At 39.5% G+C, this 24007-nt stretch overlaps 1 protein-coding gene across 14 annotated transcripts in view; it reads left to right on the top strand.

Moving 5' to 3' along the window:
• The window catches only part of CTNNA2 (catenin alpha 2), a 510177-nt gene that overhangs the window by 101341 nt on the left and 384829 nt on the right, over positions 1–24007 (top strand). For all 14 annotated transcript variants that reach the window (XM_065661830.1, XM_065661839.1, XM_065661849.1 and 11 more), the window contains one exon: positions 9520–9715. In XM_065661830.1, the coding sequence (XP_065517902.1) occupies positions 9520–9715 (196 nt within the window). The remainder of the gene's footprint in view (positions 1–9519; positions 9716–24007) is intronic.

The raw sequence follows: 24007 nt of genomic DNA, 5'->3' as shown, positions 1-24007 counted from the left end.
TGCACTTATGGCATCAGTGACATTTATTGGCTTAATGAGCAAGGAAAACAACAGATGTCAGCAGGGGCTTTGCAATACAGCTTATTAACTGTGAGAAGTTAAATCAAGTTATTGAATGCAAAAAAAATTACTTAATTCTCAATTGCTGCACAGTTCTGAGACCACTGAGCCTATCTCTGAAAGTTAACATTTCTGTCGGCTTTGAGGTGATTCCTGCTTAATGTGTATTTACTGATTATCAGGTAGATTTTAGCTTACTGACTGTTTTTAGCTGAGGTAAGAGAAGCCTTAATGCTCAAGGGATGGTTTTGGACTGTAGCCTGTTAACCACTGCTGTGTTACACAGAGATGTTTGTTTGAACCTAAATAACTTGCCTATACTGGTTTCAACATTTTAAGTTCCTATATAGTAGATACATGATGTAGTCTCAATAGGACAATGGTAAACGGAAGGAGTGTGGTCACAAGATCACAAGCAAAGAGGACTGGTGTCCCCAAATGTTGCTCCAATTAAAATTCAGTCTGTGCTATATGAAAGCCATAAGCATGCTTGATGTAGAGCTTTAAAAGACTCTAAGATATGGAGGTGCCAAGTCTTTTTAGGCACCTATCTCCTGGAGTGTAATTCATAAACCAAAATTATATGATTAGGTTCCCTGTTCAACACATGGAGAAGAGAAATGCTTAGGAGTGAGATTGGGAAGATGGTAAGTGGGAGAGATGTCAAAGAAAGTAGACTTTTTGAAATGCCATCTCTTTCTGGAACTTATATTCTTAACTGAGCCTGCAGTGGGGAGCTTATGTCATACAGTTATTAACAGCAAGTTTGCTTGGAGTTAGTCTAAAGTGGTAAAGGAAAGTTAGTCTTCAGGGTGAAAGAATGGCTTATACTTCAAACCCAACCACACTAGTATTGTGGCACACCTTCTTATATAATATTCTAGATGTTAATGTGTTGACCCATTAAAGAAGAAAACTTGAATCGCTTCTCTCCTCAGCCTAAGGTACCTCAAACCTATGTTTCTTACCCTCCCAAGATAATGCTGCACCCACCAGTTCATAGTGCTATGTAAAGTAGTCATCCTGCTAAAATTATGCCATTATGTGGGGGAAAATTCTTGTTTATCTGTCCATCTTAGGATAGTCATCAACTTTCTTACCCATAATAAAGAAGTAGATGACAGAAAAGACGTGGTTAGCACTAAACATGAACTTTTGAAAAGGTACAGCCTGACTTGCTTGGTGTAGCCTAAAAACCTGAAATAGTGGAAGTCTGTGGATTTCATAATTTCTTTGGCAGTTGCCCTTTGGGAGCAAGCCTTTTTGTGCAGTTAAAATACAGTGAATTAGAAATGGAGAGGAACATCTTAAAATTTGACTTCTATATTTCACTAGACTTAAAGGCATTGATCAGATTTTTAGGAGCCAGATTAAGCCAGTGGATCTGTGGAAGCATGTTTTCTTGATGTGATAGTAACCCATTGTGTAATTGCTCCAACTAAACACTTCCTTGACCTTTCCTAGTTTGGCAAAACCTGGAATTATTGAAATTCCTAACAAGATGCTAGAAACCTGTATTCTGGTTAGTTCCTAGAGGTTTTGCAATCGTAACAACACAGAGACAGAGAGCATATCCTGTAATGTTGTTGTTGGACTGCCAGTTCCGTGAGATGGACTTGGTCCTGGTGGCGTTACCAGTTATCAGTGTCCCCACTACAGTGTGGCCCCACCATAACTGGCACTAGTTGGTGTTTATCTTGTCAGGCTTTGTGTGAGGTTGAATGAGCTGCAGCAATTGAACAACTGCTTATTTAGGGCTTTTCCTGGGGTTAGAGTTGAGGCGAGTTGTCTGAGTGGTGTGAGGAACCTCAAAATCATGTACATGAGCAACTGAATCCATAGGAAACTTGAGGAAAAATCTATTTTGCGTTATTAATATAATCTGTTTTTCATGTCTATCATGTCTACCAGGTAACTCCTTGTATGTGGAACGATAAGAAGCTGGAATTTATACTGGCCTTCTAAATAGCATCACAGTAGTTTAGTGTCAATTAACAGTAGAACTTTGTCACAAAAGAAGAATTCAAAAATGTTTGCCCCTAAATTATTACAAATCGGAGGCAAAATATGCTAAGGGAGACATTTTATTAGCTGAACTTCTATTGGTTCTTGTTTTAAAAGTGTGTGAGTCAGTGAAAGCATGTTGCAGAATTGTATGTGTGTTGTATAAGTTTTCAGGAAGATAAATGTGATGTTAGGCTTTTTATTGTTATTTTTCTTCTTTTTGGGAGCAGAATAAGTAGTAGAAAATTCCACAGAGAATTAAAACTTGCTGAAGAACTTTAAAATACTGGATAACTTTAAAAGCACCTTATATAATATCCATTGACATTGGCTGGGATGGAAGCCTCTTCCCACAGTGTGAACACTGATAAGAAGAATATGAATTAACAGTAACAGCGTTGCTATCTCTAAATTACATCCTAAAGGTACATCATGTAGATAGAATAGAAATATGCAAATGTGTTCAGGATTTTATATTTGGCAGCAGGAACGTGAATCAGAGCAGTTAGCTGTCCTCAAGTTAGATTGGATTAAAATATACTGGCTGTAATCAGTGTTGCCCGAGTTAGCTATGTATTTTGCATCCAAAAGGCAGGTGTGTCACTGGCATTTTTTAGCATCCTAGCTATTAGCTAAATTATTAATTTATACATTAGAGAGAATAGTCTGCTTATTTATCAACTCTTCTCTCAAGCAGCTGTTTGCAAACACTGAAGTAAGCTGGAAAGGGAATACAAGCAGACTGGGATAAAACATTCAGTGTTTTAAATGAAAGTTCTATTTGTCAATGAAACTTTATATATCTATATAGAATAGGAAAAGAATTTCAGATTTATGAATTGGGTAGACAGCCGGTGCTAATTGTGCAGAGATAATTCCAAGAGAATGATTTAAGCTGTTATGATTTATGGGCTAAGGACGGGCAAGTAAGTTGATAGAGAACTTGAAGAATGATTATTATCAAAAAAAAAAAAAGAGTTCTATTAAGGGCTGAATTGTGCTCTGCAGAACATCTGTGTTTGCTTTTGTATTGGTGTAATAAGGAAGAAAGACCCTTTTATTTCAGTAGTCGTACTAGAGAATAACCACAAATACAGACAAACCCCACCAAAACTAGCTGTTCTTTTTTGTATGTGAATGAAGAAGTAGTTGTTGAAATTATTTTCTACTGTATTTTGGTTGATACTATCTTATAGCTGAATGGGGTACCTCATGTGTTACTGCTGAGAGCCATATCATAAAGTAAGTTTGTGGTGTGCAGTTGGGAATATGTAGCGCAAAGTTTCATGTGTTTTTGCTCTGGCTCTGGGTGGTCAGAGTGAAGAAGGTCACGAACACAGTGTTCAGGTCTGTTCTCTACTTCTTTGTGAGCACGGGATTGAATCTGATTTTCCTACAGCCGTGCCAGTACTTTAGCCCATAACGCAATCTGTTTCTCTCCCAAAGTATTTTGCAAAGCCCGTTTCATCCTGCAGCCAAAGGAAATAAGAAAAAGAAAACCCAACAGTGAGTTTGGAAGTGAAGTTCTTGTTTTCCAGATGGCTGTAGGAATTTTCTTTCTTTGTTGAAACAAACTTCTTGTGGGAAGTGGAAGATTTTGAAAAACAGTGCTTAAGGGGATACCATTAGCATAAGCCATGAGGCAACGGGATAGTGCATTCAAGTGGAAGGATAACCTTACATCTGGAAGCAAAAGGGCTCTTACACTAAAATGTCAGGGCTTTCTTTCAGATCATTGAGTGTTTCCAGCAGCTTAGTGATATATGAACATAAGAGAAGAGAGGAACAACTTGTAGCTGTTCAGATTCAAGAAATGCCACTGGGAAGAACAAGTAATATTTATTTGAAAATTGAAGGGACATAGGAGAGAACAGTGATTTTATTTTTCTCAAATAATTAATGATTTTTTACATTGATATCACCTATCAAACCAAACTGTTTGCAAATGGTTTTCATAATGCACGTTTTTGCACAGCCATGTTGATTTACCTGCTTTAGTTTATTAGAAACAAGCAAACACATAAATGCTGTTCACACTCTGGAAAAAAACTCCAGCAGCATCTGGTATTGATACTGAAAAACTGTAGCGTCACAGTTTGGGTTGGAAGGGACCTTAAAGCTTATCCAGTTCCAACCGCTGCCACAGGCAGGGACGCTTTCACACTCCAGGTTTCCTGCAGCCCCTTTAGGCACTGGAGCTGCTCTAAGGTCTTCGCTTCAGGAGCCTTCTCTTGTCCAGGCTGCCCCAGCCCAGTTCGCTGAGCCTGGCTCCAGAGCAGAGCTGCTCCAGCCCTTGCAGCATCTTCGTGGCCTCCTTTGGACTCACTCCAACAGCTCTATGTCCTTCTCACCTTGGGGCCCCAGAGCTGGGTGAAGTATTACAGGTGGCACTTTTGATGCAGCCTGGGATCCAATTGGTGTTCTAGGTTGCAAGCACACATTGCCAGCTCATATCTAGTATCTTATCCACCAGTATCCTCAAGTCCTTCTCCTCAGGGCTGCTCTTAACCTTTCTGTCACCCAGTCTGTACTAAAAGAATAATTACAAGGCATCAGTCTTAGGTGCATGACAAACCACAGGGCTTAGTAAAATAATAAGAAAATGCCCATCAATATTCCTCTCAAAAATTGACAATACAAGTATATTTTATCATTTGGTTGTTGAAAATCTTGCAATTCAAGCAGATACTGAGGAAAGAGAAGAGGGGGAACTATTGCAATTCTTAATCTTTTGGTCCATACATTTCAGAATTCTGTAGAGGAAAGCTTAATTCACAGGGCCAGGAATGTCCTTGTACGAGCTGTAGCTGCCGAATAGGGATTCACTGGATGAGTATGTGAACCAGCTCTGTCCCCGTTCACTTTTGGCATCCCTGCCCGCACATGACCCCTGCAATAGGGAAATACATGCTAATGGAGTTTTCTGCTTTTAGCAAAGACATCCTCACCTTTCTTTTGTGCTGCTGAACCTGTGTAAGGAAGACTTAATTCAGGATGGTACTGAGCTATTAATTAGTGAAGTTCTGCTTTTCCAACAAAGATCCGTGATAGAGCTGTGTGAAGCTTCTTTAATAAAATAAGAGAGCAAGGTTCCCTAGTGTGATCACAAAGCCAGGATCATTATAGGGTTACCAAATGAGCTTATGGTAATTATCAAATGATATATTTGATAATTGTACAGAATTTGGGGTGAGGTCTACATTAATTAGTAACAGAAGCTGATAGAGACATCCTTTCCTTTGTACCAGCATAGATGAAATAAGATACTTAAAATAAACCAGGTAGCTTTAAAGCCCTGCCAGAAAAACTGTGTTCTTCTTTTTTTTTCATATCTTATTTTGTTTAATTTTATCTTTTTTAATAATAAAGCCTTCTGGGTAGACACCTCTGAAGAATGCAAGGACAGTATTAATAAGGTTATTATACTTTTTATCATGCAGTTCATATTAAGTTATAGGTTGATATTGCTTTTTAAAAGAGGATAGCTAATATGATGTCTCTTTCTAGTGTAAGAAGTCTTCCCCATTTCTCTCTCCCAGTGTGGCTGACTTGCTTGAATGGTGCTTCTAATTTGGGAAGAACCTGCTTACTTAGCAGTTCAAGCTGATAATTTAATGTAACTTAAAAGAAGCTGACACAGGGTGGGCAAAATTGCAAGACTTCATTTTTTTTTATGGGCGTTTTTTCTTCCTGTAAGGCCTGTGTATTGTACAGAACCCAACCTGTTAGTGCAAAGGCTGGAATCCAGAACTGGGAAGTGAATATCCTAACACCACATTGAGCATGATTCCTTTTTGTTGGATGGGTCTTCTGTCTCTTGCTGCATGATGGTCCAATGTTGTTTAGAGAGAAGAAAACCCCACCATTCTAGTTAGCATACAGTTCATTGATTACAATAAATACTTCCTGGGAAACTGGAGATTTTCTTTGCATCAGGAGGGTTCAAATTTCTGCTTTCCTTTGCTGTTTTTATTAGGCCAAGACATTAAAGTTACAGAATATTTTAGGAAACCTTGAATAAAATCTGTTTTAGAAATGAAAATCATTGTGTTCATGAAATCATTAAGTGTTCAAGGCCAGATTGGACGGGGCTTGGAGCAACCTGGTCTAGTGAAAAGTGTCCCTGCCCATGGCAAGGGGTTGGAACTGAAAGAGCTGTGAGGTCCTTTCCAACCCAAACCATTCTATGATTCTGTGATTGTACTTGTAGAAATCACTACATGAGTTTTCCCTTATAGGCATAGCAGTAACAGTTACAGTAGGGACTTCTTAGGGTACAAGATAAAGAATTTTCTTCATGTTTTTCAGAAAACATTTAATTTTTGAAAGACTCTGCTCCCATTTCACATCTGCTCTCGATGCTTTACTATATATGTCACTTCAGCAGGCAGAGACGTTCTCATTCACTCAGAATTGGTACTGCAAATGCAGTTTCTGGCATTTGAAGCTTTTAGGCTTTTTGCTATTTTCATAAACTCACATTACCTCATTTTGATATACCAATAACTTTGAAACTGTATGTTGGGAATAGTCCATGTTGGGTGGAATCTCTTCTGTTTGTGTTTACTCCTATATTGCAGTTACTGATAGTACAAATTATTATATGGGGCAGAGGTCTCAATTTATACTTTTGTTAATTTAGCTGAAATATGCATTTGTTAAATTGGGCTTCAGTGCGTTCTTTTTTGTATGGTAGCTAACCTCAAGTGTTTGCTTTTAGAGCTGGGAATGAGACTGTCTCTGCAAAGGATGCAATTTTGAACAAATTAGTTTGGGACCCTGACTCAGTAAAATAATTAGTTAAATATATTACATTCACTTAAGTGGATGTAATATTGAATAATTTTCAAGCAGATTAAAGTGCGTTGAATAGAGAAATGAAGGTAAACCATAGGTAAGAGATGTGATGTGTGCAAGGTCAGAAACTTAGGTGGTGTGGTTTAAGCTGGAACTAGAACAGATGTTTTCTCTGCGTTCATCTGTAGACATGCAGGACATGCCTACATTCATCATATAGAATGATGAATTCTACATGTAATGAATTCTGCTTTCATCTGCAGGACATGTTACAATAGGAGATGCTATGATATTCCTGCTGAGCATGATATTGCTTTCCCTTTTCTTTGTGTCTTCTATTCAGAAATAGTTTTTCATTAATCTACATCAGCCTTTTCTTTGGTCTTAGCTGAATTTTTTTCTCTAAGAAATTTGGTTTTGTGGAAAAAATTCAGATCGATCTTTCAAACATTTAAGGTTTTTTAAATAGTAACATGAAAAATCTAACTGATCCTGTTGCTCCTCGAGTACAAGAGAAAAGAAAATTGTCTGATCACCAGTTAGGTTAATTATCTAGGTAGGTTCTATCAACTAAATCAGGAACTACAGTCTTCATTTGCTTTTAAATCTGTTGCAAATATTTAGAATCATAGACTAGTTAGGGTTGGAAAGGACCCTAAAGCTTACCCAGTTCCAACCCCCCTGCCATAGCCAGGGACACCTTGCAATAACCACGTCACCCAAGGCTCTCTCCAACCTGTCCTTGAACACTACCAGGGTTGGAGTATTCATCTCCTTTTTTTGGGCAACCTATTCCAGTGCCCTGCCACCCTCACAGTAAAGAGTTTCTTCCTTATATCTAACCTGAACTTTCCCTGTTTCAGTTTGAACCCATCACTCCTTGTCCTATCACGACAGTCCCTGACGAAGATTAAGAAACAAAAAAGCAGGCTAATAGGCTTTCCTGTAAGCTCATGACTATTTCGAGTTAGAATGAGTGTCCTCAATGTGGCCTAATTATTGTGCTAACCTCAGATTACAGTTCTAAAATAAAAACAGCTTCATACTGGAAAAAAATCAAGAGTAGTAGCCGGCATAGTTGTAATGGGCATTCATTCATTTTCTTATTCAATTTAAATGTGTAAAACTCATTTCAGAGTCCAGGTAGACTCAATATTTGTCCTCCATTTGTTTGTAAACGATCTTAAATTTGTGTGCCGGGTCACCCCTTTAACATCTGAATGCTGTGATTTAGATGGTGAGATGTTGCTCTTCATGGATTTCATGTTTGTAGAGCTCCCTATTTCGAAATTTGTCAGCCTTTGCTTCAGATTTACAAATCTTTGAGATACATTGGCAAATGGTGTCCCTAGCACCATTTGTGATCTACTTGCACGCTCTTGCTAGCATGTCTCTTATATGAGTGTGTGATTACATTTGAGTTTGAGCTTTTGACACTCTGGAAACTTCTTAATACATTTTTTTTTCACCCAATAGATCCATGCTTATGGTGTTTTCAAGCAGTGACAATCCTGTTTGGTTTGATCTCTGTCGTCCCGTCCCCTCCCCTTCTTTCATAATCTGTAGTTTTTATATGTGATTTGAACTAAAAACCTAGCTCAAAGGGCATGACAAAAGGCTCTTTGGTCGCAACTGTACCAAATACCTTGTGCTTCTTGTGATAGGGATGACAGTGAATTTTACACTTTTGTTTTGAAGTCTTTTGCTTTTTAGTGCGCTGCCTTTATTGCAAAGGGTTTTATTTTCTTACAGTAAGTTTCTGGGTTAACACGCTGATATGTCATTTTAACTGCCCTGGTTTGTCTCCTGGTTACCGAGGTTTGTACCCCCGAGCATTATGGATCCATTGCTATTTTTCATGCATTTAACATTTGATGATATCCAGTTTTGTATTTCTGTTTTACAGGATGTCAGTCTTTTACTGCAGGAGCGATACAGGATTCTTTTAGTCCACCGAGAAGCTTTTACTGTTAAGCTTTGTGCTTAAAGTCTCTGATCAGTTTATCAATAGCTCAATAAAGAATTCCTTCATGAGATTCTCCAAACATGGAAGCAGATTTTCTTCATTTTTGGAATACTGGGATCCTTTCACTATTTGCTGTTGTTTTATGCTGATATATGTAAATATACTGTAGCAATACTAAACTGAATAGTTATAACTTGTGTATTTCTTGCAGCAGGAGCTATTCATTCCTTAATGCCTGGAACATAGCCATAACAGTTTGTCACCACTTGTTATACCTGACAGTACTTATCTCAAGAGATGATTGCTTTTTGAATGATTTCTGACCTGTATGTGTTAGGTTTTCATTTTGTCATCTTATTCATGTCTCTAAAAATGAAAACCGGTGACAAAACTGATGCTTTAGCACCAATGCCCTTCCATACCTATTTCTTATCTTTTTCTCCTTCACTGCTTGACTGTGATTTGCTTAGCCCAGAATAAACAGAGGTTGAAAGGAAAAACCTTTTTTGACGCCTGCGCTGCCACGCTTTGGATTTTAGGCTTTAAATTTTCTTCATTCGATACATGTGACCATGGTATCATTTCAAGAGTGAAGGAGATAGTGGAGGTATTGAATGAAGTGGCCATCTATTGTGCTATTAATAACTGAAGAATCCTTCAAACTGACAAATACTTGTTTTTCTTCCCCAAAGGTAACAACGCTTGTTAACACAAGCAATAAAGGACCATCTGGCAAAAAGAAAGGGCGCTCTAAGAAGGCTCATGTGTTAGCTGCTTCAGTGGAACAGGCCACTCAAAACTTCTTGGAAAAAGGCGATCAAATCGCTAAAGAGAGCCAGGATCTCAAGGAGGAATTGGTTGCTGCTGTAGAGGATGTACGCAAACAAGGTATGTGGAACCCAATGCTTAATGGGGTAACTGCTTCAGTTGATGCTTTCCAAGATTTCTTCCAAAATATGTGTATGACTGACTCTGATAACATAACTAAAGCTATGTCCTGTGTTACAGTATATCTGTAATAAGGCATATAAATATTAAAATAGCTATACCTTCGTGAATGGCAATGAATATAAAGAATGTTCTGACTTTGGGAAAATAATGAGTTTGGGTAGTTTTCCCTGTTATCTGTCACCAAATAGTGAACTCAAACATTATTTAGCAGCTGTGCTGCCAAGTGCCAAAGCTTGGCGTTTCATTTTCAACTTGCTTTTTATTCTGCGGTATAGTAAACTGATGTGCTTTGTTTTTTTTTTCACTGTGTTAAATTTGGGCAGTGGTTTAAAGTTTCAGGAGGCAAATGTAGCATTAGGATTATGGCGTATGTATTTATTGACAATCTATCAACAAAATAGTACATCAATATAGGTTTCGGGTATATATTGAATAGATTATTATTATTATAGAAGATAGATTATTAAAGTCTGGAAATACAGAGATAAAAGCAGTATTAAAGGCATTTTTTATTATATGATAATAAGATAAATGTTAATATTGGTTTGCTCACTGCATAGCTTAAGCTGCAAAATTCAAGATATGCAATGTTACAAGAAATTGCCTAGTTGGGCATGGGACTCAGGTGTGGGATGATCACATTTTCTCTAGTGGCAGAAATAATCCTGCTTTTGCACAGTTTAATACTTGAAGTTTAAATTGGTATTATAAGAAAACTACTTTCAAGCTTTAAAATGTTAAATATCATACATATGCATAGCATGACTGTTACTAGAAAATTTTCCTTCAAAAGGTAAAATATGTATCAGATGCTTTTAAATTTACATGCGTGGTAAGGAAAAAAAATATTTTCAATGTATGTCCACATAACAAAACTTTTTCCCTTTCATTGACTTTGTAATTATCTGTAGTGCAATAGAATTAAACGCCTTTCAGGGCTTCTTTTCTGTTGTAAATCCTATAATCTAAAGATACCACCTGCCAGTATCACCAGTCCTGGGTTTTAGAACAAGGCTGACAGATCTCCAACTGAGATTTTGAATGGGGTCTAAAGGGCTTAGGTATAAAATACTGCAGTCCAGTGAGTTAGTCCCCCAGCACTCATAGGATGTTTTTTTCAGTTAGTGAAAATTCAACTCAAATGTTTCTGTGAGCAGGCGGGGTTAAAATCTCATGTACATGAACACTTGGTTTGTGAATATTCTAGGCAGCTCTACCCTGAGGCTATTTCTTCTTCCCATCAACTGTACGTATGTTGGGTTTCACCGTTTTCCTGCTCCTGTGTAATTTGATCGGTTTTCTTTTAAATATTCAATTTCCAGTACATTAGACTGAGTTGAATATTTGCCGTATGCTTTATGTACAGGGTTATGGCACTATTCTGATGGGGGTTTTTAGTTTGCTATTCAGTCGGTTTTTGTTGTTGTTGGGGTTTCTTTGGGGTTTTATTTTAGAATTTGATGCTGATGCCTGGTTGTTCTGGCATGCAGCTTCATTTGTCAACTGCTGCACTTTTCTGTTGCTGACATTGCTTATTTTGAGTGCCACTGCTCCCTATGATTTATAGGTGCCTTCCTTTGGGGCTGTGATGCTGCCCCCCCCCAAAGAGCCTGAATTAGAGTCATCAGCCTCAACTGTTGCATGCTCTCTGATCTAGGCAAATACACCATTATGGTATCAGAGCTTCTTATTATCTAACTTCTTATTATCTATCTAATACAAAGCTCAGGTTTGTATTAGTTAGCAGTGATTTCTTTGTAGAATTTTGCTTTGAAAAGCTAGAGACACCTGAGAGGATTTGCTGTGGAGAGTTTTGGTTTTCTTTTTGACTGGGTTTCTGACTTTTGATAACAAGCTTTTCATTCCTTTCTGTTAATCTGTATTTTAAAAAATGAATGATGCAGAAACCAGGAGAAAACATCTCAAACAGCATTATGCAGAATGATACAGGCATTCATCTTTTGTCAACACTGAAAAAGCCTATCACAAGAGGAACGGCTCTTTTAGGTTTCTACAACATAAGTCCATAATTAGGAGAGCAGGAGACACCAAACACCATTATTAGCACACACGAGCCTTGTAAACTAGACCAGCCTTGCTGCAATGTGAAATGATATGTTTAGCTCAATGACATAAAGAGCTGGATTAATGAACTGAGGCTGTGTTTTGCCAGAGTAGCACTAGTTGATTATCTGGCAGAATTCCAGGTTGGGTAATTACTCCAGCAACCTAAAATATCTCCTGCAGTTACAGCTGGTGCTGGTGTGCTCCTCATTTCCTGCCCTATATTGCTGTATACTATCATATACTACTGTAGACAGTTATTGCAGTTCATCCCAGAGAGAGCTGCTTTCCACTGATAAGGATGAAACAAACGTACTGTATCATTGTCAAAATACTTTGAGATAAAAGTGAGTGCAAAGATAAAGCTTTAAGACTCTTGCTACTTTAATTACATGGAAAGGTAAATAATATTTGCTGTACAAAACTTTGATCAACAGCAGTGATTCAAGGGCAAGTTTAGATGAGATCTTGGGAAGAAGCTCTTCCCTATGAATGTGCTGAGGACTGGCACAGGGTGCCCAGAGAAGCTGTGGCTGCCCCATCCCTTCCAGGGTTCAAAGTCAGGTTGGACGGGGCTTGGCGCAAGCTGCTCTAGTGGAAGGTGCCCCTGTGTATGGCAGGGACTTTGACCTGAAAGAGCTTTAAGGTTTCTTTCAGTGTAAACCAGTCTGGGATTCTGTGATTTACGTAGTTGAATTCTTAAAAAGCAAAGATAATGAAGATTTGTAACATGTTTTTGGTTTTGTTTTTCTCAAATTTTATGGAAGGGTGTAAATATTTTATGTTTAGAGCTCATACCTGTGTATATATGTCTGTATATGTATGTATCCTATAATAATTCCATAATAGGTATATTTTTTCCTTACAGTTCAAAGCAATATAAATGAAATTATCCAATTTCTGTGCCATTGAATACTTTGCTGTGTGGGTATTTATTCGGACATTGTCAGAGCTGTGTAAAAGATCTCCCAGATGGGGACAAACAAGACCGAAGTTATGTTGAAGTCTGTCATTCCTGTCTCCTTACATTAGAGGTCAGGGAAAGCAGACAGTCTTCTGCATCTTGAGGTTTTGTATGTTTTCTTTTGATTATAAAAACCTCTAAGCCCTCAAGCTACAAAGCCTGAGAAGTGCAGGAGGTGAAGAATAACTCATAGAAATAAGAAATAGAGTTTGGGAAGGGGAGCAGAGGGGAATGTTCTCCCAGCGTGTTTAAACGCCACTGGCATTTTACTGATCACTAAAGAAGAAGGAAATTCCCTGTGGAGAAGACATCCAGGTTTTAATTCACACAAAACTCTACAAAGAATTGCAGCTCTATTGGGCCCAGGTTTGATTAAATTTATTAAAAACTCTCTTAGGTGCTGAGGAACGCAAGACAAGGAAATGGGTTATATTTATGTAAATGTATTCTATCTGTTAAATGACTTTAGCACATACCTACAAGATACATACTGCCAGTGACTGCCTGATTTTAATGTCATTTTCCTAGAAGGTTTCTGGCATATAGCTGAGATTTCCATTAAAAACATGATTTAGGCCAGCAGCTGGTGGCTGTGTTTTGAATTTTCACTTTTCAGGCAGGGCAGATACAACTTCACACCATAACCTGCAATTTATGTTCAGTCGAGGGTCAGAATAGCTGTTGATGGGGTTTGTGTTTTGAAGATGATGTACTTATTTTTTCATTCATGTGGATTTATGCATGTTGTATAAAAAGAATATGATTCATGTACTCCATGACTGTCTGTAGGCTTGAAAGTATTTATCAACATCTGACATGGAAAAATGACTTAAACTTTCCTGGTGACTTTTTTCTCTCTGATGGAACATATTGAAAAGTAATATTTTTATTACTTTTCATGCTTTTAACTACCTACTTTTTAAATCTTTTAAAATCAAAGTTTTAAACTAAACCCTGTGAAAGGTCTTTTCCTTCTGGTTACCTCCTGTCTTCAGATACGTTGGGAGAAAAGCTGGGAATCTGCACAGCTGAGCTGGTGAGAGCAAACCTCAGAATATACATATACAAGATGCTGTTTGATTTTATAATAATCGATAATGCTGTTTGAGCTTTTCTGATTTAATGACAGCAGTATGACAAGGAGAGAGACAGTCTGATAGCTGCAATGTCACATACACTGTCACTTGAAACTGTCTCAGTTTTGTTCCTTGAGACTGCCAACCTCTTAGCTGAATCATGCCCAGCATTTTTTGACTATTAAGCCAATATCCCAGTTCAGCAAACTGAATTTCAGGAGATCTTTCTTGATTGTATAATTTTCTTTCAGTTAGGCTTTTTTTGTTCCTTCCTAAAACCCAGTTCTCACAGTGCCGTGATATCCCATCTTGAAGACTTGCTGCCTGGAGGTCTTGACTTTACCGACCGAAGCAGAAAATCCCTGCTCGGATTTGGCTTCCTTAAAACTTATCTACTCTTTAGCTTTTTGTTTTCTGCCCTCTAATCCAGTCAGTTTTCTTTAACTGCATTATAAAAGCAGCCATCTCTGTTTTCCAAGCAGTCTCTGCTGCTCTATTCTTTTTCCCTCTCCTTTTCCCTGCTGCCTTCATATGGTCATACACTTGTTTTCCTTCAGTTCAAGGCTTGATCTTTCCCCTGCCTCATGGTCTCTTTAGATCTCCCATTCATGGTAACCCTTCCTATTTCCATGTCCACCTCAAATCCTTTTTCCATATTCACATGATGTCCTTCTTTTCTCTCATGATCAGTAATGGCTTTATAATGTAGAAGTAGAAAAAAGAAAAATCAAATGTCTTGATCTCTTTTTTTACCACCCTTTAGTTTGCAAACTTATCGTACCTTGTTTGTTGTCCTTGTTTTCTCTACCAGTAGATTATACTTCTCTCTGAAGTATTGTGACCCTGGGTAAACAGGTCACACCGTTCTGTTATTCCATCCTTCTGATTGTACATATTTTTATCCATTCTATCTGTTTTCTCACTAAACTTCCTGTCTTTCTCACACTGAAAGCATTCCTAGTAAACCTGTCTTATTTACATTTAAGTCCAGGATATGAACATCTTCTTATATAGCATGTTACAAAGCAGCCTTCCGGTATCTGAAGGGGGGCTATAAGGATGCTGGGGAGGGACTCTTCATTAGGGACTGTAGTGATAGGACGAAGGCATAATGGGTTAAAACTTAAACAGGGGAGTTTTAGATTGGACATAAGGAAGAAATTCTTTACTGTGAGGGTGGTGAGGCACTGGAATGGGTTGCCCAGGGAGGCTGTGAATGCTCCATCCCTGGTGGTGTTCAAGGCCAGGCTGGACAGAGCCTTGGGTGGGATGGTTTAGTGTGAGGTGTCCTTGCCTATGGCAAGGTGGGTGAAACTGGATGATCTTAGGGCCTGTTCAGCCCTAACTATTCCTACGATTCTATGTTACACTGATGCTTCAGATGTACTTGCATAGCAGAGTCAGCTGCAATAGACTTGGCAGAAGCCCTGATTTACCCAATCTACTCTCTATGCTCTCCCTTTGATTTGTTTGAATAAAGAAAAGCAAAAAAAGATTTGTACCCATTAGTATGTAAAATCTTTCCTGGAATAGTTTGGGTTATAACACTTCGAGTTACACTTCAAGTTACATTTCAAATATAAAAAAAGCCTGAGCTGAATACATTACACTTTAGTTAATAAGAATTCAACTAATGGAGGTAGGCTTGCTCTCTCAGTCTCTGTTGCTTCTTTCACAGTCTTTCTAGTTTATAAAATATATGGAAGTGAAATTACTTCATGAGGATTTTTCTGTAGAAGCCATTAAAAGACTTGTCACAATACAACTGTGACTTGATGTGGGAAAAGAAGAAATTCTTTTTATAAAGCAAATGATGAAGTACTGTCTGATGTCTGCATCTGTTTTCAACCCTGAGTCCCAGTGACTGGATTCAAAATGAAGGGCTGATCTGCAATTGGAGATATGTAAAGGTATCCTTTACTGTAATAACTAAGCACTGATTACTTCAGGGCTTTTGGGGCATTTTTCTGAGTCTTTCTGGCTGGTTGTTATTCCTAAAGTCTGAGTTGAAGGAAAGAACTGTAGTTCGTTGGGTTTGAACCTGGCAAGGATGAAGGAGGAATAAATAGATCTTTTAGAAACAAACTAACTTGTCTATATAACCTAAGCTATTGCTTCTTACCTGGGTTAGGGGCTAGAAATCTTGTTATTTGGGAGGAGATCTGATCTTTTCTTAAAGTATGGTCTCTCTATGTTCATTTATAATACTTTCCATTGAAGTGTATGAGAACTTTTTTTGTTTATAGAATTTAGACTCTTCTAGTCTTGATAAAGGAGAAGCTGTGTGCACGTGGAACGAAATTACAGAAAAGCAGTTATTTCAGACAAACTTCATGAGAGATGAAGCAAGCCTTGTGGTCAACCCTGCTTAATGGGGAATGGATATTGGTCTGCACTTCTGAAATAACCTGTGTGCATAATGAGCATATTCTGTCCATTTTGCCAATAATATCTATGATGAAGTGCTCTGCAACTTGCTTTTTGCCCATCTCTTTGATGGCTTGTGCCTGTACAGCTTGGTGTGTGAAGATTTGAAGTCTTACATTGGGTAACTCACTGAAGCTGTGGCCTGAAAACTTCATCTTGTTATTCAGAAATATTCATCATCTATTTTGAAATTGCCTGTTATATTTGGAAGGGACTTCAATTGTTACTCATGTTTGCAGTGCCCAGCCTAGGAAATATGGCTTGCTAAATGTCATTCTATGCAAATATTCTAATGCTAGTTCTTTCCGACCCTTTTCAGATCCATTAAATCTCTTCCAGCTCTCAGAGAACTTAGTTCTGACAGACAATAAAGTTCCTTCTCTAAAATTCTATAAAACTCTTCTGCTGAAAAGCAGACATTGTGCAGAATCTCAGAGTTGTTACACAGATAAGTGGTGTGAGGGGCTCCCAAGTGGCCTCTTTTATGCTCTTATGCTTTCATTTTTCCATGTTTATTCCTCCTCAAATCATCTTGGTGCATTTTACCCACTTTCAGATCCTCCTCCAAGCTTTCCATTACAAGTCTTGTGAAGGCCTAAAATGTTCTTTCGCTGCACTCCATAATGAGTCCTGTATTTATCCATCATATTTGAAAAATCATGGCAGTCAGGTGAAGCTCCTGACGACTGGAAAAAGGGAAATATAACCCCCATTTTTCAAGAAGGGGAAAAGGAATGACCCGGGAAATTACAGACCAGTCAGTCTCACCTCTGTGCCTGGCAAAATCCTGTAGCACATTCTCCTGGAAGGCATGCTAAGGCACGTGAAAAACAACAAGGTGCTTGGTGACAGCCAGCATGGCTTCACTAAGGGGAAATCCTGCCTGACCAATTTGGTGGCCTTCTATGATGGGGCTACGGAACTGATGAACAAGGGTAGAGCAGTTGATGTCATCTACCTGGACTTGTGCAAAGCATTTGACACTGGTTCAAACATAAATAGGGGAAATTTAGGTTAAATCTAAGGAAGAAGTTCTTTACTGTAAGGGTGGTGAGGCACTGGAATGGGTTGCCCAAGGAAGTTGTGAACGCTCCATCCCTGGCAGTGATTAAGGCCAGGTTGGACAGAGCCTTGGGCACATGGTTTAGTGTGAGATGTCCATGGCAGGGGTGTTGGAATTAGTTGATCTTGAGGTCTTTTCCAACCCTAACTGTTCTATGATTCTGTGGGTTTGTTTTTGAGCAGGAAGCTAACCATTTAGGAAAAAAATAAGTGCATAAGGTGATTTTTCTATGTGTGTGTCCTTAATGTTTCAGGCCTTTGGAGGGATCTTAAACTGATGGCCCTGTTTTTTTTTTGGTAAATCCAGCTGTCTGAGAGCCTGTGCTTGTTCTCTGCACCATTTTCAAAAGATTTATATCTGTTGCAGCTTCGGCTGGAGCTTTTCTAGTATTCATTTCACTTTCCAGTATTTTGTTTAAGCTCATGTTAGGTTAAATTTATGATGACTTGCATCTCCCAGATATCTTTGTTATAAAGGGTAGTTGGCATTTGATACATTGCCCAAATATGACCATTCAAGACAGATTTTACAAGAGTACAGAGATATATGTTTGAAAAATAAAGATATTGGGTGATTTTTCCTTTTCCATGCTATATTTATTTCTATTGTCTGTCTTGAAGATTTTTATTACTATCATGACTATAGCAGAGAAGAATGAAATTGCTTTAGAATGTCAACTTTTGACAGCTGTCAAAGATTAAATTATACTCCAGAATTGAAAGTTATAGAAATAGTGTAATAGGATCTGATTTTAGAATTCCAAATTACTACTTGTCCTTTCAGAAGTGATATTTCTGTTAGGAAAAGTTTTATTTGAGAAATATGGAGAAATCTATGACAGTTAAAAACCTAAAATCTATGAAGGGATTGTAACTAGGGCACATTTTTCAGTAAATATTTTATTCTATCACAGTCTAGTTTTAGTATACATGAAATTTCTGAATTTGGGTTGAATTTAGAAAATAGTTACACTAGGATTTATAAGAAAATAAAATGAAAAGGGTCTTACAAAGTGGAAGATGCACCATAGACAATTATTTCGCCCTGCTCTCTCTTAAAGCAAAACTGGGTAGGCTTAGTCCACAGTCAGTAATTCTCAGCAGTGTTAAATGTACGTCCTTTTCAAGTAAGTTTTGAGATAGCCACGAACAGAGTTCTGCAGGAAGATTTTCTTGCATGCGTAAAGACTGTGTTAAAGGTCTTTCTGTGTGTAATTCAATATGGAGTTTTGAAGGCTCTGACCCTCAGAAGAGTGCTGTTACCATAAAGCTATAGAGAATTATGGGATGAGCATCTCATCTCTGCCTCCTCCTTTTGAAGCTGTTCTAATTTATGTGCTAGTGAAACATCATCTGGATTGCAGATGAGTGCTTGAAATCACTGTTGATTCATTGAACAGGAATTTTGAACTGAATTTCATTTTGTTCAACCCAACATTTAAACAAAAAAATGAAAGGAAAAGTCTGATTTGCCCCTTGAACTGGAGAACTGGTTATTTTAGTTTGTTGCATTGAAAGTATTTGGAAGGTGATGGAAGTTTTTAACACAGTAAAAGTAATAAGAGTTGCACCATTTTTCTAATGTAGTGACGGATAGGACAAGCTTGGGGGAAGAACTTGGAGATACTGAGACTTTGTCCTGGATATTTAAATTGGGAAGTAGCCTGATGGGAGAAATTCAAGGAGATGGGCTTGGGATTTGGTCATTGCTTTGTGCTTCAGTTGCATTGCTTTGAATGAAGAGTTGGTGGATGTGTTGCAAAGCAAACCTTCACTAAAGGAAAGGACAGATTTCCTTCTGGACCACCACTGTTCTCCTGTCGTGTTGCCTCCAGTTCTCCAGTCATTCCTCTCTCATTGTGCTGAAAGATGGATTTTCGGTCTTTCGAAACCTGTAGCTGGGGAGTTTCAAGAGTGATTTTGTAACGATTACGCAGAAAAAATGTTGGTAAGAAACATACAAAAAACCCTGTCATTCTGTTGAATGTTGTAAATAAGGTAGTAAAATACATTTTCAATTTAAAAACGCTATGCTTTCTTTGTTCAGGATGTCATTGTAAATACTGTAGTCATTCAGCTAAAAAGTAGGAAACTTTGATTCTGATCCATGTTGCCAGGATTATTTCTGCTACTTACCCAGTCACATTTAACAAGAAATATATAAGTAGTCCTTGGCACAATAAACTTCATCTGGGAGTCTTTCTTGCACCCTCCTCCTTGCCTAAAGTATGTTTCCTTCTGTGTTCTTTATTTTTGACTGCAATTTCTAGGGCAGTCATCCAGCTTTAAAAGCAGTTGTGAAGAATCTTCATTCTCCCATGCAGATAAGGCTTTAAGTTTCAGAAAGAGGTAGTTGATGACAGCATGAAAATTTGAAATAAACTTCCTAATAGCTGAATACTAAAGTGTGCTTAGTCAATATAGGAAAGACTTTGATTTATTGTCTTCCATTTACCATTTTGAACACGTCTCTCTCTGAAGTACATTTTTCACATATTAAAAAGGCCTCTGTTCTGAGGAATACATTATAGAGTGAGGGAGTACAAAATGTTATAATCAAATAACAGGACCTGCTTCCGTCTGAGAAGTTTCAAGTTTAAGTATTCAGATCACCCAGTATCTCATTCTCTTTCAGTTTTGATCTCTTTATCAGAAAAAAATACTTCTAAAACTTTAGGTCTGTAAAATATTATAGCTGCTGTTTATATATGAAAACTGGAAAAAGGAGACAATTCTGCAGTACATACAGAAATTAGAATCTTTATAACTACTAAAAATAGTCCTAAAATCGCCACTGATTCTGATGTTTGCCAATCTCATTCATTCGTAACGTCAGATTTGACATTCAGATCTGTGTTTGGTTTCAATTCTTTGCTTGTTTTAGAATCATAGAACTATACAATAGTTAGGGTTGGAAAGGACCTTAAGATCATCCAGTTCCAACCCCCCTGCCATGGGCAGGGACACCTCACACTAAACTGTGTCACCCAAGGCTTCATCCAACCTGGCCTTGAACACTGCCAGGGATGGAACATTCACAGCTTCCCTGGGCAACCCATTCCAGTGCCTCATCACCCTCACAGGAAAGAATTTCTTTCTTATATCCAGTCTAAACTTCCCCTGTTCCAGTTTTAACCCGTTACCCCTTGTACTATCACTACAGTCCCTAATGAAGAGTCCCTCCCCAGCACCCTTTCAGATACTGGAAGCCTGCCATGAGGTCTCCAAGCAGCCTTCTCTTCTCCAGGCTGAACAGCCCCAACTTTATCAGCCTATGTTCATACGGGAGGTGCTCCAGTCCCTGATCATTCTAATGGCCTCCTCTGGACTTGTTCCAACAGTTCCATGCCTTTTTTATGTTGAGGACACCAGAACTGCACACAATGCTCCAGGTGAGGTCTCACAAGAGCAGAGTAGAGGGGCAGGATCACCTCCTTCGCCCTGCTGGTCACGCTCCTTTTGATGCAGCCCAGGATACGGTTGGTTTCTGGGCTGCGAGCGCACACTGCAGCCGGCTCATGTTCATTTTCTCATCGACCAGCACCCCCAAGTCCTTCTCTGCAGGGCCGCTCTGAATTTCTTCTCTGCCCAACCTGTAGCTGTGCCTGGGATTGCTCCGACCCAGGTGTAGGACCTTGCACTTGTCATGATTAAACTTCATGAGGTTGGTATCAGCCTGCCTCACAAGCGTGTCAAGGTTCCTCTGGATGGCATCCCTTCCCTCCAGCGTATCAGCCAGACCACACAGCTTGGTGTCATCGGCAAACTTGCTGAGGGCGCACTCAATCCCACTGTACATATTACCAACAAAGATGTTGAACAAGACCAGTCCCAACGCTGATCCCTGAGGGACACCACTCACTACTGGTCTCCAGCCAGTGAGCCATTGACCACAACTCTTTGTGTGTGGCCATCCAGCCAGTTCTTTATCCACCGAGTGGTCCATCCATCAAATTGATGGCTCTCCAATTTAGAGAGAAGGATGCCGTGTGGGACAGTGTCAAATGCTTTGCGCAAGTCCAGGTAGATGACATCAACTGCTTTACCCTTATCCATCAATTCCGTAGCCCCATCATAGAAGGCCACCAAATTGGTCAGGCAGGATTTCCCCTTAGTGAAGCCATGCTGGCTGTCACCAAGCACCTTGTTGTTTTTCATGTGCCTTAGCATGCTGTCCAGGAGAATGTGCTCCAAGATTTTGCCAGGCACAGAGGTGAGACTGACTGGTCTGTAATTTCCCGGGTCTTCCATTTTCCCCTTCTTGAAAATGGGGGTTATATTTCCCTTTTTCCAGTCGTCGGGAACTTCACCTGACTGCCATGATTTTTCAAATATGATGGCCAGTGGCTTAGCAACTTCATTCGCCAGCTCCTTCAGGACCCACGGATGGATTTAATCAGGTCCCATGGACTTGTGCACGTTCAGGTTCTTAAGATGGTCTCGAACCAGATCGTCTCCTACAGTGGGCCCAAGGTCTTCATTCTCACAGTCCCTGTGGCTGCCTTCCAAGACTTGGGTCGTGTGGTCGGAGCATTTGCCAGTGAGGACTGAGGCAAAGAAGTCACTCAGAACCTCAGCCTTTCTCCAAATTCTGTGTAGCCAGTTCTCCTGATAGCTTCCGGAGGGGGCCCACGTTGTCCCTGATCTGTCTTTTATTCACAATGTATTCATAGAATCCCTTCATGTTATCTTTCTCATCCCTAGCCAAGTTTAACTGGGCCTTAGCTTTACTAACCTGGTCCCTAGCTTCCTGGACAACATCCCTGTATTCTTCCCAGGCCACCTGTCCTTACTTCCACCTTTCATAAGCCTCTTTTTTCCTTTGATTTTTTTTCTCAGCAGCTCCTTATCCACCCAAGGAGGTCTCCTGGCCCTCCTGCTGCACTTCCTTCTAGTTGGGATGCAGCACTCCTGAGCTTGTAGCAGGTGATCCTTGAATATAAACCAGGAGTCTTGGGCCCCCCTGCCCTCCAGGGCTATATCCCATGGAACCTTACTAAAGCAGGTTCCTGAAGAGGCCAAAGTCTGCTCCTTTGAAGTCCAGGGCAGTGAGCTTGTTACACACTCTTCTCACTGTCCTGAGGACCTTGAATTCGACCATCTCATGATTGTTACAACCAAGGCTGCCCTGGAGTGTCACATTTCCAACCAGCCCTTCCCTGTTGGTGAGCACCAGGTCAAGCATGGCACCTCTCCTTGTCGACTCCTCTATTACTTGCAGAAGGAAGTTGTCTTCCACACAATCGAGGAAGCTCCTGGATTGCTTGTGCTGGGCAGTACCATCCTTCCAACAGGTATCAGGATGGCTGAATTCCCCCATGAGGACAAGGGCCTGTGTGTATGAGGCTGTTGCTATCTGTCTATAGAGTGCTTCATCCACAGAGTCCTCTTGATCAGGCGGCCTGTAACAGATCCCCACACTAGTGTCTCCCAGCACTGTTCTCCCTTTAATCCTGACCCACAGACTCTCTGTTGATTGATCACCTGTCCCCAGACAGAGTTCCATACTCTCCAGCCTATCACTGACATAAAGAGCAATTCCCCTTCCCCATCTGCTGAGTTTGTCTTTTCTAAAGAGCCTAGTTGCAGATGTCAGTTTACAACCTCTGTTCATATTATTATTATTAGTATGATTCCTACACTATTTGATGGAACATACCTTGTTTTTCTTCACACAAAAATGTATCACCCCTTCCTTTTACCTGTTTCATCTGGGCCTTGTGGTTTTAAATCACTCTTTAATTCTATTACTTTGGTCATTCTGTTATGGCCAGCTGAAAATCATAGAATGCTTTAAGTTGAAAGGGACCTTAAAGCTCATCCAGTTGCAATCCCATGCCATGGGCAGGGACACCTTCCTCTAGACTGGGTTGCTCCAAGCCCCATCCAACCTGGCCTTTTGAACATTGCCAGGGGTGTGGTAACCACAGCTTCTCTGGGCAACTTGCTAGATATGTGCCCGAGTTGAGCTAATGTTCAGTTAATGTATTTCCCACTGGATGAAGCAGTTTCCATTTTCTCCTGTTACTTGTCTTTTCTCTGGTACCTCCCAATTCCTGGAGAACTAAGGTTTTGATTTTGAGAAAAGTAAGGAGAGGGGCCAGCAGGGACTATTCCTTTGGGCTTCTGGAGGGCAGACTTTGGCCTGTTCAGGAGCCTTGTTGACAGAGTCCTTTGGGAGGCAGTTCTGAAGTGCAAAGGAATCTAGGAAAGCTGGACACTCTTCAAGAAGGAAATCTTGAAGGCACAGGAGCAGCTGAAAGACTTCCCTGGTGGGGAAGGAGACTGGTCTGGCTGAACAGAGAGCTTTGGCTGGAACCAGGGGAAAAAAGAAGAGTTTATGACTTCTGGAAGAAGGACAGGAAAGTCAGGAGGATCACAAGGATGTTGTGGTTATGCAGGGAGAAAATTGAAGGGGCCAAAGCCCAACTAGAACTAATCTGATCTTTTTCCATGGTACGGTGACCAGCTTAGTGGATGAGGGAAAGGCTGTGGGTGTCTTCAATAAAACCTTTGACACTGTCAACTTAAAAAGACAAACTTTTTATTTTCTCTTTTCTTTAGTTTTTAATTTCTCCTTCTTTTCTCCATTTCACATTTGTCTTTTCTCTTTGGGTTTGATTTTCCTGACTAATC

This window comes from Lathamus discolor, chromosome 1 (assembly GCF_037157495.1).
Source record: "Lathamus discolor isolate bLatDis1 chromosome 1, bLatDis1.hap1, whole genome shotgun sequence".
Taxonomy (NCBI): Eukaryota; Metazoa; Chordata; class Aves; order Psittaciformes; family Psittacidae; genus Lathamus; species Lathamus discolor.
Note: the sequence above shows the minus strand (reverse complement) of the source record. Positions and strands in the feature narration are given on the sequence as shown.